Raw genomic sequence first — 18,794 nt, 5'->3', positions numbered from 1 at the left:
CTGCTGTCCAAGGCCTACATGAAGAACGGCACAGGGAAAAGCCCTCGCTATCAGCGTTGCATAATTTGATTGTATGACTCTTACATAACAAAATAATTCAGAAGACTAAGTAGGTCACAGCTTTTCCAGAAGCAGAAGAAAAAAAAAAAAAGCCATGAGAATGTGGAATTCTTTCAGTGACCACTGCTCCTGCAAGGGAAAGGCAGAAGGGCAGAGCTGAGCCCAAATCCTGCTGGTTCACAAGGGTTTCAGACCAATGGCACCAAGGATTTATGTGGATGCCAAACATGCACCTTCCAAACCTTCCCATGCATCTTGAAACAGAACCCCTGCTTTCCTATCACAGATGAGCCAAAGCTTCCCACTCAGTATTGGGAAGGGGTGAGAAAAGCTAGAGAAACCCACCCTGGGTTAAACATCCAGGCAGAGAAACATAAGGAAATAGTAAATTCTGAGTAAGAGCAACACAGCTTGTGCTGTTAACCTACCAAATTATCCACTGCATTTTCAAAGCTGCTAACAAGATGCATAAGTAACACCAATTTTTAACTTGGTAAGTAGCAGAACCACTTATTTCAAATAGACTCTTCAAACCTAAATTCTAAGGCACGAAAGAGAAAAAATCATCTCACTTTCCATCTGGAACATGGATCTACTATGGTAAAAAGCAAATATAACTTTTAGCATTTGTAGGACTGATCAACTTACAGACAAAAGATTTTATTCTTAAATGGACACCACTGTTAAAAGTGACGTTTATTGTATTTAATCTAATCTTTATGAAAACCTGGAACTAACACTAACATTCAACCAAAACTAGTGCTCTTGAAATAATGGGAAGATATAGCAAGAATCTCCAACTGAAGCAGCTAAAAAGAAACACGGCCATGTGCTATATTTTTAGTTCTTAATCCATCAGTATTTCACAGCTGCAAATACCCAGAACTGTGCATTTTTAGAAAATCAGTTCCCAGCCCACATGAAAAAGGCCAAGGACACGTACTGATAAAAATGCAATACTGTGGAGAAGGAATACTAAAGCTAAAACAGTTTTACAGCACAACTGGAAAAAAATATATTTTTTTTTCCTTTGTAAGAGCTACCTAAGACTCTGTATTTAAGCAAATGTTCACTTACATCAGTCAAGGCCAAACCCACATTAGATTTTTCATTGCTCAAAGGGATAGCAAGCAAAAGAATAGCTGCACACCAGTAATAACCAATTTCTGCACTTTCAGCTCCTCTTTTTTAGACATTAGACAAAATTCAGGCTTGGCATGCTTCCATTGAGCCTCTCATTAATGATAAGACTGGGCTTATAAAACACCAAATGACTGGATGCAGGTTGACCGCCTACTCTTATAAAAGCTTGTACTGAAGTGACACCATAGTGGTACTTCAGAAGTTAAACGTAAAAATGTTTGCATGCAAAGTGTATAAAAATATATTAAAAGCTCCTTTTTAAATGCTGTCATACAGGTTTAAAGAGATGACAACCCAAGTAACAGCTTTGATTTGAAGCTGTACATAATTCCTACAGTTAAATATGAAACATGAGCATGAGACCAAGGTATTAACACTGTCAAATATACTAGTGGAATTAAAAATATTTAAGTGTTCATTATAAAAAACAAGCGATAGCCATCAATAAACTGCCACTTCCTAGTTGCTGAAGTATGCCCACTCTTCAGTAAAAGCCAGAGGTAAGGCTATCAGGAGACTGCAGGCTCAACTGGACAGAAAGGAGAAAGCAGTAAGGAGGGAACCAAAGAGCAAGGTTGCTGCTTTGATTCCTTATCTGTTACCCCCACTCCACTCCTTTCAGGAAAAGGGTGGGTTTTTGGTTGAAGCACACACACAACAAAACCAATAGGTGACTTTGAGTAGAGCTTTCAATTTGTTTGATATCTCAAGCAGGAGATCTCAAAGTCTTTGAAACTTCAAGAAACATTCATGAAAATATTTACATTATCTCAAAGACCTGAAAGAAACAGGTCAACTTTTATTCCTTCCCCCTACCATGGGTCAGTACATATATCCTCCTACATGGCTCTGGCTACAGTGGCTTCTCAGGACTATGGGAGAGGAGAACATCAGCAAGACATGCACTCATCACCAAAGACTTGGCAACTGATCCTAGCAGAGCCCAAACGATCATGACTAAGTCTCTCCCTTGCTGCTTTAGGGCTCTAAGCTTTAGAACAACAATGCTGGCACCCCTTGAAGAAGATGCCACTACATACACGCTGACCATGAAAAAGTGTTGATTCCATGGAATAAGACTGAACAAAACAGATGTTGACATCACCATGAAATGGCTCCTGACCAAAAAAACATTTGAATCAGAGCTCCCTGGTTGCAACAAATGGTCAAAAATGCCAGAGACACCATCATGTGCAGAGATGGCAGAAAGGAGCACACAAAACCATTAGCAGCTGCTGCCAACTGGACTTTCCAGAACTGGACATCAGTAATCAGCAGACTAATGACCATAATACCACTTTAATCATAAAGCAGCTACAGACAACTTTCTCTGCGACTGTTACTGTCGTTTTTAAGTCCTCCTTGGAGAAGCTTGTGTTGTTGGTGTAACTGTGTATGAGCCAAAGAGCATGGTCACAACGCTTCTTTACCGTACTGTCAGCACCAGAAATTGGTGAGGGAGACCCAGTACTACTAGACAAAATCCTTATCTCCTTTTAAGTCTTTACTTCTGGAAGCAGAGATACTCTGCTCCACTAACCCAGTCTTATTCATCTGCTAAGGACACCTCTGCAACACAATATGAATTTCATTAATTATTCCAGAAGTTGTATGCATAAAAAGCAGCAACAAAATGAATTCTGGTTGTTAACGTGCACTTCCCTCCCGCAGGAGAGGCATCTGTTGTACTCAATTAAATACAGTTTATAAAAATAATGTTTAGAATCCTTTGAACTTTCTGTCTATCAAAGTGACAAAAAGCATAAATCTCATCTCACAGTCCAGTGGTATCAGCTTCCCTCTGATCCAGAGTATTCAGCAGAGACAGTAAGAGTCAGAAGTCAAGGAGCTGCAACAGGAAAGACACTAACACAGATCCTCTTTGAAAAAGGCTCATTTTTATATCCTGTAACAAAAGCTGCATATGTAAACCAAAAAGCTCTAGGTTCACATGTAGCTCTACAGGACCGGTATGGCAAAAGAATGACTAATCAAAAGGAAAGAAGAGGGAGAATGGAAGCTAGTTTCATTAAGATTCATTTCCCTTCCAATGCAAACAGTATTTTACTAACATTGTCCCCTTTGACTCACTGTTGTTTTCTTTTATGTTTTTCTTGTGATGTCTGCATAGCAGGTTTTGGGGGTTTTTTTGTAGGTTGGTTGAGTTTTTTTGGTGGTGGTTTTGGGTTTTTTTGAAGGTGTTTTGTTTTTTTTCTTAAAGAGAACAAGCAGATACAACTCAAAAAGATTCACTTAGTCAAAGTCAGCCATGTGGTTTTAGTTTTAACTATGCACACTTGTTTTAATAGCTGATACCCAAGGAATGAGAAGGTCACGTAATTCCAGCAAGAAAAGTTTCAGAAGATTCCAAGACTTCAAATCTTCAAACAAACAGGCACCTAAAATGCAGGCCTACCTTGCTGTACCAGTTGAGGCACGGTTGGACCACATCTGGATCATCAATGCCATTAAGTTCAACATACCAGATACTAAAATTGAAGCTAGGTCCCCAGGATAAGAGTGGAACTGGAGAAAAAAGGAAAAGAAGAAAAAGTATGCATGATTATCAACCAACCACAGCATTAATCCTACCAGGCTATACATAGAATGCTTTTGACAGTTAAACCACATTCAGTATTTCTGGTTTGACAAAAGTTCTAGTTCATTTAAGTAGGCTTAGAAAAATTACCAAATGCATCATGTTAAAGTAGTCGTGTGAAGCAACCTGTGCCAAGCAATATTAACACAGCAGAACATGACAAAGCAGAAGCTTGCTTACAAGCAAAAGAGCAAAAATACTATCATTTAAAACAGCTCAGAGGCAACAAGCTTTGACATGGGTGGGAATCACAAGCATACTAGCAACAGCACTTGCTCCTCACAGTACAGTTATTTGCACATTTGTCAGCAACAATTATTTTCCCTAATGGTGAAGACAACAATCTTGGCTGTTTTCATTTCCGCTAAATTAGTAACGTCTGCAAGTTGTGGAGGAGGGAGGGAAAACTGTCAGTTTCCAATCTAAAAGCTGTACCTAAATTTTTTATATATCTTTTTTTAAGTTCAAACCTGTGCAGCTTTTTGGCTAACACTGTTTTATCTGTGTATTGGAACAAACTTTAAATATTAAATGACCTATGAAACACAGTGCAGCCTTTCACCAAGGCCTCTCTATCACTCTGTGTTAACATCTATGGTGCTGAACTATTGATTAATTTGCAGGTTAAGACTTGGTTTTGCTTTTCAGAGCAACTTCAATCCCCAGAAAACTGTATGACCTCTGACTCCCTAAAACTGCAGTGCAATCAAGTGGTTTCATTTCAAATACTTTTGTTTCCTTTTTATTTGACCATAACTGATAAACAGGAAAAGACAGTATTAGAGACCAATGAGTAGCTACAAGCACCAGCACAGAGTTCACTACTTTCTCCCTTCTACAGAAACTATTTTTGCCACAGAGAAATTGCTCGTCTTTCAAACCACTACAAAATACCACTAAAATTAACTTGTTGAACTAAGGTTTTTCTGACCTACTCTTTGAGGAAATAAAAACCAAAGTTTGTTGTAGTTGTTACTGAGCTCTTAAATGCTTTTTAGTATTTACACTTAAAACTGGATCTATTATTTTCTGCAATGTGTTTGGGCACAAAGCATATGTTCAAATGTATGATTCTCTAAATTTAAAAGGGTGTTTCTACAAACCTATCAGTAAAGACTTCAGAGAACTGTCACCAGGAGAAGAGAATTTTAAAAACAATCTAGACACTTGGAAAGAGATATTTCTTAACTGATTTTAATATCTATAAGTAGGTACTTCACATGTTACAGCTCTCCAAACATCCTGTTCAAATAGTTTCTTTCTACTTGATTGTTCAGCATACAGAGCAAGATGCTTGCAGAAGGTGCATTTTTATAAAGACCAGAGAGAAATAAACTGGTCAGAATAAAAACGAGAGTCATCTGTCTTCTGTCCACATTGCATACACTCTGCCCAAGAAACCTCTTGCTTAGTTTTGTCCTCTGAACAAGACGAGTGCTGCCAACATAGTACCTTAATACAATAAAGCATTACTTTTAAATCCAAGTATACAGATAAATTTAATCCTAGGTATCCCACCAGTAAGGCAGCAAAGTGACAAAATACCACATTTAAAGGTAACGCCTTTGACCTGAACACAGACCAAGATCAAACCGAAGTTAAATCTGGCATTTGCTCAACTATGAAGGCTCAAAGCCTATCCATCAGCCTCTTGTTCTGAAACACTGAACCAAACCACAGACCACCTCAAATGGACCAAGACCATAAGTTTCCTGATGGTGAACTTGAGGGCAATTTTGTAACAGTTTACTGGGTGAAAAACTAAACTCAAGTATTACCATCTCCCACTTCATTTCAGAAAAAAAAAAAGAAACAAACCACGGAGGTGTCTACCTCTTTTTTAACAGTTCTTCTCAGAACTTATACCAACAACTTATCCCAGAAAAATTTAACAATTCACCCTCTTTATCTTGGTAGCCAGCTACAAACCAAAAGATGTACTGGGACATGTGTAAGCATCCTGTGTAGCTATCACTACAAAAAAATGCAAAGCCATCGATTTGCTAACACTTTCACTCTCTCCCAAGTTACCTCAGAGCTTTGAGCTGTCTTGTATACAAGGAGGAAATGAAACACCAGAAATTGTGATTTTAACATCAAGATTTTCATGGTGCAGTTATCTACTTTAAGGAAAGCACAGTCATTAAGTTGTATAGGGAATGCAAAGTAAATGCTTCCCCAGATTTCAGAGAAAACTGATTCTGATCTTTTTAAACTACTCCACAGGAGTAGAAAAAAAACAAAACAGAAGGGTTGAAATGATAACATGATTTCTGTTCCAGTTAGGAAAGACTGAGTGTCCCACTAGAGCACTTCCCCATTTTTTAACATCTTCCCTGGCTCCCAGGTCCCAAAAAGACAACACATCCCATCCTTTGCTCTGTCCCTCTATTTCTGAGGCCTCCACAGGTGTGCTTAGCTATTTAAACAAATCTCATTTTAGAGCAGCTACAATTCAACTTAGACCTGGAAGAAGGAAACACTAAGTACAGCAAGGAAGCAGGAAGTCACAGCTATAAATATTACCCGTCACGGTGACACAGGAACCTCATTTTTGTTTTTGCACAAAGAAGTAACAGCAGTCTAGGATCCTAGGTGCAACTCTGTTTCTTTTCTCAGGTCTCACAATTGCTGGTTTATATTTATCCTTCCCTTCGCCCACTTCAGACTTCACGCCACAGCCTAAGTAGACACAAACCCACTAGAGTCTCTGCAAGAGCTGAGAACTGTCCCTCTCCGAAAAACAGTGAATACCATCCTGCAATACAGTTGCAGAGGCCACACCTTAGGCTGTCCACTCTTTGCTATGCTGTTTTTTTCCCACACACACCTATGCTTGAGGTAGAAAGACACTATGATCAAAGGTGTTGAATCTGAAGCCTTAACCTACAGCATTCCTCCAGGTTTTAGCAAAAAGACACCTCCACCTGGCTTTCTGCTGCAGGTCCTGTGGCAATCCATCCTGAAGCACATACAACTGCTCAGACCAGCTGAGCTGTCATTCCCCAGGGAGAGGTGACACAGCACATTGTCTTTCACAGCAGAGGAAAAAACACAGAAATAAATAATCAATATTCCTTCAACAGAAGCAGAAGGCATTCAGGTAATATAAACAGTTCTTTACTCACACAAGGATGATTTTAAGTGATATTTCTCAACAATCAAAAGCTATACCTAAACAAGGTCTATAACCCTATATACTAGAGAGGACAGTACCATAGGAATTAAACACAGTCATTTCAAATACCTAATTTCAAAGACCCCTCTCAAGTTAATTCCCATGCCCTTCATCTACAGGCAGTAGACACACACAACAGCTTACATTTGGAAAAATGCAGGAAACATCCATAAAGCAAGTATTGCTCATAAGCACTAAAGCCTAAAATTCTTGATGCCTAGTTAGTAACTCCCATGCTAGTAACAAACTGGCATGGGAATTACAGCCAGCATTTCAACCTCTTTCATAACAATCAGTCTTTACACTTCTGCTTTCAAGGACACAGTGCAAAATAAATCTCTGCTTGGATTAACCATAAAAACAGAGCCAGAAACAAAGCTCACAGACACTAATAAGAATATTCCTTGATATTTTATCTGGATAAATACCTTCTCTCCCTGCTCAAATTCTTTAACAAGGGACTACACAAAAAGTAAAAATTACTTGTCAAGTAGGTCAAAAACCTGCACAACTGGGCATTTCAGTACTAAGGAGCTGAAGTTGAACTAGTTAAACTAAGAAAAGTGCAGGTCTTGACAAAAGAAGAGACTAGTTACTCTCTCTGCTTCCTATGACTGTTAAACTTCCTCTCATACGTGAGCAATGGAAGGTGTAGGAAGTATTTTCCTTTCTCACAGATCTACCCGTATCATGTTCCTCCTGCCCCGTCCCCCCATATAAACCTCACTCGTGTTAGGTCAGTATGCTTATCTGCAGAATTATAAAGTAAACGCCTGATGCAAGTCACTTCTGAACTAACTAATGCCTTCCCCAAACATGCAAACCTCACTGATAGCAGGAACCTTTGCAGTGTCAGTCTCCACGAGTCCAAAAGGGCATATTTTGGCCTCGTGTTTACTGGCAGCATGACAAGGAACACAGCACAGTATTTCGAATTTTGAGTTACTTTGGCCAGCAGCTTGGAAATTTTAACAAACTGGAAACATATTCAAGCTGTGAATCTGAAAAATAACAGAATTTCGTAACATCGTTTTGCAGTTGTTTCACAGCAAAAAACACTCTCACAACTTGATAAACAAAAGCACGCTAGCCATCAGCTAGCAGTTTTATCAGGTTTTGGTGAAAATACCATTTTCACTTCAGTCCTAGCATAGGAACTTCTTCAAAGTAGGTAACTTCAAGAAACTAAAAGCTAGAGAGTTAAAAAGGAAATTAATCTCAATCTAGTGAACAAGTGACAGTTAAAGACAAATCTAATATTGATGTATATAACACAGAACTGCAACATAAGGAACACATCTCAACGAAACAAGCCATGTAACTGTCAATACTACATGTCACACAGAGAAAAAAAACTGGTAGCAGAAACTATTCAGCACTTCACTTTCCTAACAAGTTTTAAACTTACACTTCATAACATCAAAACATCTCTTGCTGGAAGACAATTTATACATCCAGAGAAGTAGCCATTAATCTTTCCATTCATGCAGTAGCTTCTTGCTGTTTTTTAAGCCACTGAAAAAATAACATTTCTCAAAAACCTAATGTGGGAAGTTTCAGAATACTTTTTTTCAAAAATCAATTTAGTTTTCCTGATGTAGTCAGCCTTTAACTCCAGCTATTCCCCTGCTCCCCTTGAGGTGTCCTAAAGCCAAATGTTACAGATGCTTCCACAAAAGTAGCAGCCAAAAACAAACCAAATGAACAACCAATTTCTCTACTCTAAGAATGGGAACCACTACTGTTTAAGGCACACAAATGCCTACTTGATTCCCAAGCCTGAAGCTTTCAAATTCTCAGGCAAACATGAGGAGACTCAGAAAGCTGTGTAGAAGACACCAGGGCAAAGGGCTCCAAAGGGAGCCCCTATGTAGCTCCTGTCATTTAAGTCTTGGCAAAGGAATTGCCCAACACTACAAAACACTCCTAAATTCATCTAAATTAGTCAACAGGTTCTTATCTCATTCCTCAGCAACTAGTTTCTTGCTCTATTTTTAACCGTAAACAACACGTTTAAAATCAATCATTCTTTCACAATCTCAGTATGTAGGAAAGGGGAAGACGTTTACTGAGCTATGAAAAGCTGAAATGCTCCAGATTTTTTCATTAAATCCAACCAGTACCACTGACAGCCACTATTAAGACACTTGTTCTCTCTGGCCTGTAAGAATTAAGGAAGAGATCCTCACTGCTCCTATCACAAGTCACAGTAACCAGCCATCATTAGCACCCTCTTCAGCAAGCTTCACAAGAGAAAAAAGTCTAGACATGACAAGGTTCTCTTCTTGCCCCTGTATGTCAACTTTAGCCAGAGATGAGACTTATTTGAGTAGCAAGTAGAGAACAAGGAAGGCTTTCGCTGCTGCTCTCTGTGTTGCAAGCAACATGTAGTTTGTGTTTGAGAACAGAAAACTCCAACCTCTTCCAAACTCTAGGGCTGCCAATGCTGAAACTTTTACAAGTATTTACCTTAATTATTTTTTTAAAGCTCTATATAGCAATTTATAGTAGGATAGTAAGCAGCTTCTCAGCAATTAGTTGACTCAACAACTGTATTTATGAAAATTACTGTATTTCACTTCCATTCCCCAGGACTTAAATTATGAAGCTATTATATCTTAGTAATAGGACTTCACTGTGTTCCAATCTAACCAGCCTAAAAGATCATTAAATGGAACAGCTACTGTGGATACTTCGCCTGAGGTACAATGAAGTCACAAGTGCCAAGAATGGCACAAGAAGATATTATTTTCTACTCAGAATGCTGAAAAAATGCATTTACCTATCTTAATGAATCGACAGGGGAACATCTGTTCATCAATTTTATGCTTCAAGGTGAATGTTTCTTTGTTATAATCATTCTTTAAGCCACTGTGGGAAAAAATAAATAAGGTTACTAAATCTTACCTTGTATTTTAGGACTAGCTAATTAATAAACGCAATTTACGTCATGCCTGAAATGCGAAGCTTGGTTCACGTTACTATGAATCATAAGTACACATGCTGGACCAAAGCCTGGGCTGCTATCCACCATCTCATCTCCCTAGAAGGCAGCACTGGCCAGAAGTTTCAGGAGGGAACTGACATGGGATCAATGCTGCTCACCTGCACCTGTAGCCCTGTGACTTCAGCAAGCAATCTGCCTGAACTGCACTTTTCCGTTTCTAACAGGGCCATGGACCAGCTCTCAGAATTATCACACTGCCAAAGTGCTTTGTGATCCATTTATGGGCATAACTTCGCAAAAAAAATATAAAATATTTAGTATAACTTATCAGAAATCTTAAGTCCCTTTTTACTGAAGATGCAAATTCAGGTCCCAAAAGGAAAGTTTTTCTTAAACTTCAGTACAAGTGAAATGACATTAGATATCAATAATTACTACACTACTATGACCTCTCCCCATAATTCTAGCAACAATAAATCAAATTTCAAGACTGGTCTATCTAAAGAGGGCAAAAGGGGAGGAAGGGTTTTGGCTAGTTTCTATATGGTCTTGAAGAATACCTGCAACACAGAACTCCCCATGTTCACGGTAATTTTTCTTGACTACAGATGAAGTACACCCAGACATTCCCCAGAGATTGACTCTACTTCTGTAGGCTGCCAAAAATAGACTAGCTCTTGCTACTCATTTTGCTTGTACTCCTTGATATTTAAATCTAATTTCTCTTTCTGAAACAGAAAAGTCCTTAAAAGGCCCTTGCAAATTTACACTTGCAACTATTCAGAAGCTCTGTATAGCTTAATAGCCAAAAGGCTCTTTCATTAGTCCCTGACAGCACAACTACCAAATCAAACTAAGCAAAGGAAAACAGTTTTCTGTGTGCTTGTCTGACTTATCTATCCATTTGAAGAATGGCAGAGCAGCTGACCAGTCCAGACTTTTACAGCTGTAACAAGGTTCTTGACATAGGCAGGTCACTTGGGCTTTTAAAAGGTACTTTAAGTTACTCCCACCTAAGGAGCTATTTTTTTTGTGCCTCAAGCATAAAGGAGGAAGGAATCGCAATCCAGCAACACTGCACCCTGCTCTCAGCTCTTCCAAATCTCCAAGAGTTTGCTCTCCACAAACCCTCTGTGGTTAGAAAAGGATAAGGAAGGCTTCCTGGAGCAAGTGTTGGGATTGCTACTCTCTGGCCTGGCCATAAACACAATGGCAGCTGCTTGCAGGATCACAACCACAGCTCTATGACACTGTCAGCTGTTGGTCTGCTTGGGAGTGAAGGGGAAGAGCATTTTGGTCCAGCCTTTATGGTTACCACAGCAGATGAGATAACATCTTACCTGGATAAGAGATCTGTCATGTTTTCCTCATTCATCCCACCAAAGACTTTAAACTTCTTTAAATTGCAGACATGTGTTTTCTCGTATTTGCCAAATGTGATACTCTGGACTATGGCAGGTCTTTCAAGTTTCAGAATCAAATACTGTGGAAGAGAGAACAGTGAATTTTAACATTAAAGCTTAGGCTGCAAAACTCACTAAGGAAGAAGCACTACAGCCTTCAAAAATTCAGTTTACAAAGCCAAAGAATGAAAGTTAAGATTATTCCTCCCCGTTATTATATTACCCCCTTTGTTCCTGGAATAAAGCAAAGGGGTTTTTTATTAATTTATCCAGTTATCCAGGAAAAAAGTTTTAGTTTGACTACTGATTTCCACCACTTCTGTTCAGGGCTTACATACATTCCTTCAAGTTGGATGCAGGACTTCCTGAAATCTTGCAAATATGATCAAACTACAGAGAGTGATGATTCAAACACCCACTACAGCCTGAAATGAAACCTAAACTGAATACACAATTAGACAAACACAGTATGTTCCACAGGCTAAAAGAACATCAAATTACTTTTCCTCTCTGGGCTGACACTAATTAACCACTGAACACAGACTAAGTTTGATGTGTGGCTAACATAAGAACCAACTGCTTATTAACCATTCCAAATAAAACCAAACCACTTAACTGGTAATAAATAGTTTATTCATAAAACGATGAAAATGTTGTCCCTTGTGAACATTTGCTCCCCCCTCAAACAGACATTCCCCCCACAGTGTACAAATTGTCAGATTATTTACAATCAGGCCCCAGCTACCAGTTTCACCACCACAACTGGAGGAGATCTCTTCCACTGGAAGAGTATATGCATGGAAATGCTTGCACCATTCAACAGGGACCACTGAGCATCAAGTTTATTTAACCCTCCTCTACAAAATGGGTCTGGAGGAGTCTGGAGACATCCTGTTTTGCAGAATACATCAAGTTTCATACCTGAAACCGATGTGTTTAATTCTCTTCCCTAACTTCTCAGAAATAAGCAGTACACCACAGAAAAATGAGACCAAGTGCAGAATCAAAATTGCTCATCATGCTGGTTTTGGTTACAAAACCCTGTGATTGAGGCTACAGTACAAGCACATTACTAAGGCGTTGTAGGACACCTCCCACTGCAGGCACTGCTGGTGGCCCTCTCCTCCAAGAAGCAGCACTGCCAAACCAGACACAATTCAACATTTTTAGTCTTTCCTTTCAAGTCTCCTTACTGACATCAAGTAGAGTATTTGCATGCAGCATGCTCCATCAGTAGGACAACCTTAAACCAGAAGAGTATCTTCTGGGAAGAAGCAGCACAAGTTTTCCCATCCATTTAGTTCTCAAGTCTTTCTGTTGTGGCTCCATAAATTAACTAATTCTTAATCTAGGAGCAGTGCTGACATCGTTCTAGTGAGTGTCAGGATAAATGTGTGATGTTAAACAGCTGGTTCTCACTACACTGACAAAAAGCTTATCTTAAAAGAAATATTTGCACATATAGCAGTTACAGGTGGTAATGCAGACTGGATAGAATAATTATTATTATTATTAATAGAGTAAGGAAGATTTACTGCCAAAGAGGTTTCCAGCGACTTAAATTTTTTTCAGAATGAAGAAAATAAACCAGTATTGGCACTGCTAGAATACAACAGAAGAATGCTTTGGTGCTTTTCCAAATGATTTTTTCTTGATGAAAAATTTCAAGTTTTGAACACCATCTATCTTAATGCCAGAACTCACCATTTTAACCACACCATTTTAAGCTCACTAGTTTAACTAGAGTAAGCTATGCTTTTCTCTCTAAGTATCTCTCAAACTTCAGAAAGAACAAAGTTCCATGCAGTTTCTAAAGCAGGGAAAAGGAAGGGATGAGCAAAAGGATGGCCCTGTAATGAGCACGGCAGTACTTGATATATGGCATAGCTCGCTGCCAAAATTCCCATGCAGAACAGACAGTACACAGCAACGCCTCAGAACTCCTCCTACACCACCATTTCTTCCCTGCAGGTTTCTCCCAAAGTTGAAAAAGTGAAGCTAGGGCTACCAGCATCAGCAACTGCAATTCTTAATCTTGCTGGAATCACAAACCTAATGCTTGGGTCATGAAGGATACTTCCTCAGGTGCTGCACAAGGTTTTCAAAAGCTTGGCACAAACTTAATCCTGCATTATTCAATTCTTAACCCTAAATTAGGGGAGAGAAATCCAGGACTGGAGTTATCTTGGCATATAGGCCTAAAAGGGAGCAAGGCATGGCAATTACTCCCCGTGGCTGGCAGTGATTTCTTAAACCTATGAACAGGGAACCCTGCAGCCCTCCTTCCACATATCCCATCGCCAGCTGAGTCAGTCAAATGTAACAAAAAAATATAAACACAAAAGCTAAAGAGAACCTTTTTATGAATTTATCTTCTGACTGATACGGAAACAAAAGACATGTTTGCTTTAAAGCCTCTTGCTCAATACCTGTACTTATGTAAGCATTTTTATATCTTTTTTAATACATACACAAACACATTGTAAGTCGATACATGTAGGTGTACTTTCTGGTTTTACCTGCAAACATACACACTGTTGCCACTGTGGGTACTGACTGGCTACAAACCTCACAGATGAAAAAGTTGCCTCAAGAGCAGCAAACAGCTGGCTGCATGGTTATTTTTGGACTGCTTCCAGGACTTCAGATGTGACAGACTATTCTCTACAGCTTTAAAAGATGTTACAGTAGTTTACATAAGATCAAGTGATTTATTAAACCTGGAGGGAACAAGTCTCTGAGATTTCAGACAAATACCAAGATATTTGACACTTTGCCATCCTATCACTATAAGCAACATCATTACACTTAACCTTCAAAGAGGCATTCCAAAAAAAGCCAAATTATGAGCTGACTTTTTTCATTAGAGACATGGCACACACACTAATCGGAGTAGCAGAGCAAAAATTTCAGCCTGTTAAACCTCAAATTCCAAAATTTACCAAAAAGACGATGAAAAACATAAGAAGAGTAAACCTTTTGCTTTATGATTAAACACATTTTGAAGCAAAAACGCACAAAGAGTAGAGTAAGTCGTGTATGGCACTTCAGCACCTTAACAGCTGGTTACTGCACACCCAAAAAAGCCAATCTAGTCCTGTCACACTGGAAGCTGCAACAAAATTCCAAACTTCTTTGAGACTCTGGTCTGTGCTACCAATTGATGACAACCATATGCATGCTTCTGCATCACACAACTGAGTGTAAATTTTATTAATGTACTTTAAATTAGTTCCTGATACAATCTACACAGCAGGATGGAAATCAAGAAAGGAAAACTGGTCTTCTCAGCTGCAAAATTGAAACAGATTGTTTGGACAGTGCCACTAACTTTATCCATATGCTCTTTAACTCTTCAAAGTTTACATCTCCACATTAAATATGCTGGGCCAGATTCCAAACTGCACTATGCAAGCTGCCAGTTTAACTAGAGTTAAATTCTATCTTCTTTCTCTCTACTATTTCTGCTCAAACATTTTTTTATTAGGCATTACTGAAACTTGTACTGCACGTGAAAAAAAAAGCAAACAACAAAGAAACACAAAATAACCAAAATACTCAACAGGGACTGCTCTTGCCCACCTACCCACTGCTTTAGCAATTAAGCTTGTGGCTAAATAAATATTTATCCTTTTGTTCTACACATTAATCAAGCCACTCAGAGGAATTAAACGTTCTTCTGCATGCAGTCTTCCAAGTCATACCACCACTGGAGCCATCAGGATGAGCATTTATGACAAGGCCATGGTCTTCAGCATTACCAGCTTTATTACTTCACACTTCCCATGTAAGCCTAGAACTAGTTCAAAAATAGAACAATCAGCCCTCTTCTGCCTGAATAGGTTACTACATAACAGGTTTGTTATTGAATATATAATTTCTGGGTCATTCTATTTCAAGACTGAAGAAAGCTATCTAGTTTAATAAACAAAAAAACAGCTGTCATATGTATTTCCTTTCACTGGCACTCATTCATAACCAACTGGTGGCTTTCATGGCCACAAGATATTTAACTCCACCATATCCATAAAGCTCAAAAAATCCTTTACTAAATGTAGTCACGTGGCAGCATTTCAAGTGTCTAGGCTTCCATTTTAATTTTGCCTTTTCAAAAAGTTTTAATATAGACCCCTGCACAACTACTGTAAAACATGCACCTTTGTTGAGCTGCTGAACACACTCTCAGATTTTTAGCTATGCTCTTCTGATTCATTCTCATCCTAGCAAGAGGAACACTCTGAAAGGAAAAGTGCCTGGAGAAGTTTTGTTCACTCAATAAAGGAAGGGAATAAATCAATGTTTAGGGACTCACTCATATTTTTACCTCTAAGCCAGCACAGCACCACCACCTCAACAGGGAATTACTAAACCCCGACATTAAGGTGAGACACACTGATGAGACAAACACTAGGGATTAGGGCTGCAGAGTTTATTAAAATACCTCACGGCACGTTCCAGTAAGCATGACTGACATTAGCCCTTGTGTCTTAGCTCTAGTTTCAGCTAACAAAGCTGGAAACAAGGAGAGCTTTATTCTAACAAGTTTGAGTTCACTTCCTGTCCTGGACTATTATGACCACCCACACATTTTAATAAGTGCGTCACCACAAAAGTGACCAATTGATGTGATGCCTACACACAAGCCACAAAATGTTTTGCTACTTCATTTTCCATAGGATACATGATGTTGCTTTCAGTTTTTTTTAGGGGGGATTAAGCATCATATGTACCTATCATAATTTTTAAAATATGAAATAACCAGCTGCTAACAACTCCTTTCCCGTAACTTTTCTCCTCCCCACATTTATAATTTGGTCACCCACTATTTCAACTGAAGTTTCCCAGGCTAAGAATCCACCTTGAAAACTTAAGCCATCTGCAAGAACAGAGAAGCAGCAAACCTGTATAAAAGTTTGATTTGAATCCAAATGTGGCAGTCTTTCAATGGGCAAGGTGCAAGAAGTAGCTATTTTGAGAAAAATGCAGCCGAACCTGAAGCTGTTCTGTCAAGTATGAAACAAGAAAATTTGAATCTGTTTCTCTATATATACAAAGAAATAGCCAAAACTGCATTCTTTGCACACAGGCCTCTTCTGCAAATTTTAATTCCCTGTTCCCTCTTTCCAGTTAATTTTTCAAAGGAGAAGTTACACTGTACAATATGTTTACATGAATAATTAAACACTCAAGTCAGTAGCATGAGAATTAGCTAAAGTACATATTAGAGACACTACAAATACATCATCTCCCTCACTTAGTGCTCAGGATGGGGCTTACTGAATATATGAGCAACTACACAGCATTTTGTATTCTCACAATTGGATAAAGATATTCGGGTAAGAAGAATCCAGCTGGATGGTCTCTTCCACTTGGACAGACATCTTCTGTTGGTTGTCTTTAAATAACAGAATAAAATTCAAATACTGGCCTGCCAATCCCAGCTGCCACTATGAAGACTAACTTTTTGCAAGTCAGATCAAAGGACCTCAGATCTGGTTATCTGGCTATATATATAGATCCAGAGATGAGATACATAGGTGTATCTATGATAATGTTAATTCATTTCTCTCCTATCAAAAAGTTTGACCTCAATGACTTGTTTTGCACATGGGGCAATGCCCAGTTCTCCAGGGTTGGGATTCAGTGGTTCTGCAGCAGCACCTTCATTCAGGTCATGATCAATACATATAAAATTACTGGAAGATACATCCCTAACAAACTCTTGTGGTTTGGGCAGAAGTCCACCACTCTAATTATTCCCTGCTTAATCTACATGCCTGAATATAACACATAGAACAGCTTGTTGGCTTTAAGGATAGGTTGGGAATATTCTAAAGAATCCAGTTACAGGAGATGTATTCTCAATCCAGAATCAGGTTTTCAAAAGCTCAAAATACTCAGGATGGCTCAAAAAAACAAAAGAGCAACTTCTAGCAACAACTGTGAGCACCCCTCAGGTGAAAAACCCAGTCCAAAGCTACACCATGTGCCAACTCTGCCTTATCAACAAGAGACCCTCAAGAAAAAACACATGCTTCCAGCATGAGAGGAAGTAGAGGATGGCACAGACTGGGATACAACACATGCTCAATATTTATTACCCTGCAATCGAGAGGTCCTAGATAGACTAAAACTGCTTCAGGCTATGAATTAAATTCTTATGCCTTTCATAAAAATACATATATGTTAAAAAAATCAGAGCATTAAATATACAGAGGCATCAAGAGGCTAAAAATTAATAGACTTCACAAGCAGGTTTATGGAACATGTTAATGGAAAAAACAGGACGGTTTTCCCTTTCCTCCTACAAAAAACCACTTTTACAGACACAACATTATAGAGCACTATCACAAAAATCAAGATGAAAGCTGGATGACAATCTACTGCTTCAGGGAGCCACCAATCTAAGACTACAGATTTTTAACACACCTTCAAAGCAACATAGCAAGATTTACCCAGAAAAAAATTCTGTGAGACTTAACTCATGAGGAATACTTGGATTAAATAAGTAGATAAGCAGAACTCTGCATGACAGAGATACTGTGCAACACGCTCAGCTGTGCATCAATGTTCTAAAAAAAAAAAATTAAAACAACCAGCATAAGAAATATAGAAGCTGATCAAACAGTAACAGAGCAATAAGGTATAGAACTAGGATAAAGAGAAGGATGAGACATTCACTGAAGGAAAAAAATAAAAGAATAAAGATCATTTCTGGATAACCTAACAATCTCATTAATAGTAAAAAAACAAATTAGATGCTAAAATCAGTACAAATCTTATTTTAATAAGGTGCTTAACCAGCAGAAGAGGTGACACTCATGTCTCTTTAAAAAGAGTCTACATTTCTAAATGTGCTATTAGGAGAAACAAATAAAAGCTCCTTAGGTCTAGGATTCAAGGCCAGCAATCTACAACAGTTTCCAGGAGTGCTGACAAAGGGGGACTTGCATGCCTCATTAGCAGCTTAATCTAACCATAAGGTTAGATTATTTCCAGTACAACCGCAATTGTCAAGGATGAAATGTGAAGCTTCCACTGCAAAAAAAAACATTTCTTGAAAGATCTAACTAAATTGCTGGAAATGTAAACACCTAATGTACAAACAACTTGCATTTTACCCAGAGAAGGTAGCCTATAAAGGCTGTCAATATAAATAGTAGCAGCCTACATTTCAAATAAAAACTCCAGTACACACTAAGTTGTACAGGATAGTGGCAGAGATTCAGGTGCTTACCTGGGGAGGATAATTGCTTTCTGAAGACCATCTTGAGGACTGATCATTTGGCTTATCCACCAAGATATTCCTAAAAAAATGAGAAACCAAAAGTAATTTAAGTAACAGCTACGTTAAATTTTACATCTCCAATAAGATCTATCATACATGCAGTTCATTACCATTCTTGTGCAACTACCGAAATCGCTAGGCAGAGACTAAGGTTCTCCCCCTCTTTTATTAAAAAT

The 18,794-nt window shown here is 38.6% G+C and overlaps 1 protein-coding gene across 1 annotated transcript in view; it reads right to left on the bottom strand.

The window, feature by feature from the left end:
• Positions 1-18,794, bottom strand: part of MKLN1 (muskelin 1) — a 97,707-nt gene that overhangs the window by 63,635 nt on the left and 15,278 nt on the right. The window contains exons 2-5 of the mRNA XM_051615645.1: positions 18,568-18,637; positions 11,268-11,410; positions 9,763-9,851; positions 3,620-3,729 (exon numbers count right to left, since the gene is read on the bottom strand). Coding sequence (XP_051471605.1) covers positions 3,620-3,729; positions 9,763-9,851; positions 11,268-11,410; positions 18,568-18,637 — 412 coding nt within the window. The remainder of the gene's footprint in view (positions 1-3,619; positions 3,730-9,762; positions 9,852-11,267; positions 11,411-18,567; positions 18,638-18,794) is intronic.

The sequence above is a fragment of the Apus apus genome, chromosome 1, assembly GCF_020740795.1.
Source record: "Apus apus isolate bApuApu2 chromosome 1, bApuApu2.pri.cur, whole genome shotgun sequence".
Lineage (NCBI taxonomy): Eukaryota > Metazoa > Chordata > Aves > Apodiformes > Apodidae > Apus > Apus apus.
This window is presented reverse-complemented; position numbering and strand designations above follow the sequence as displayed.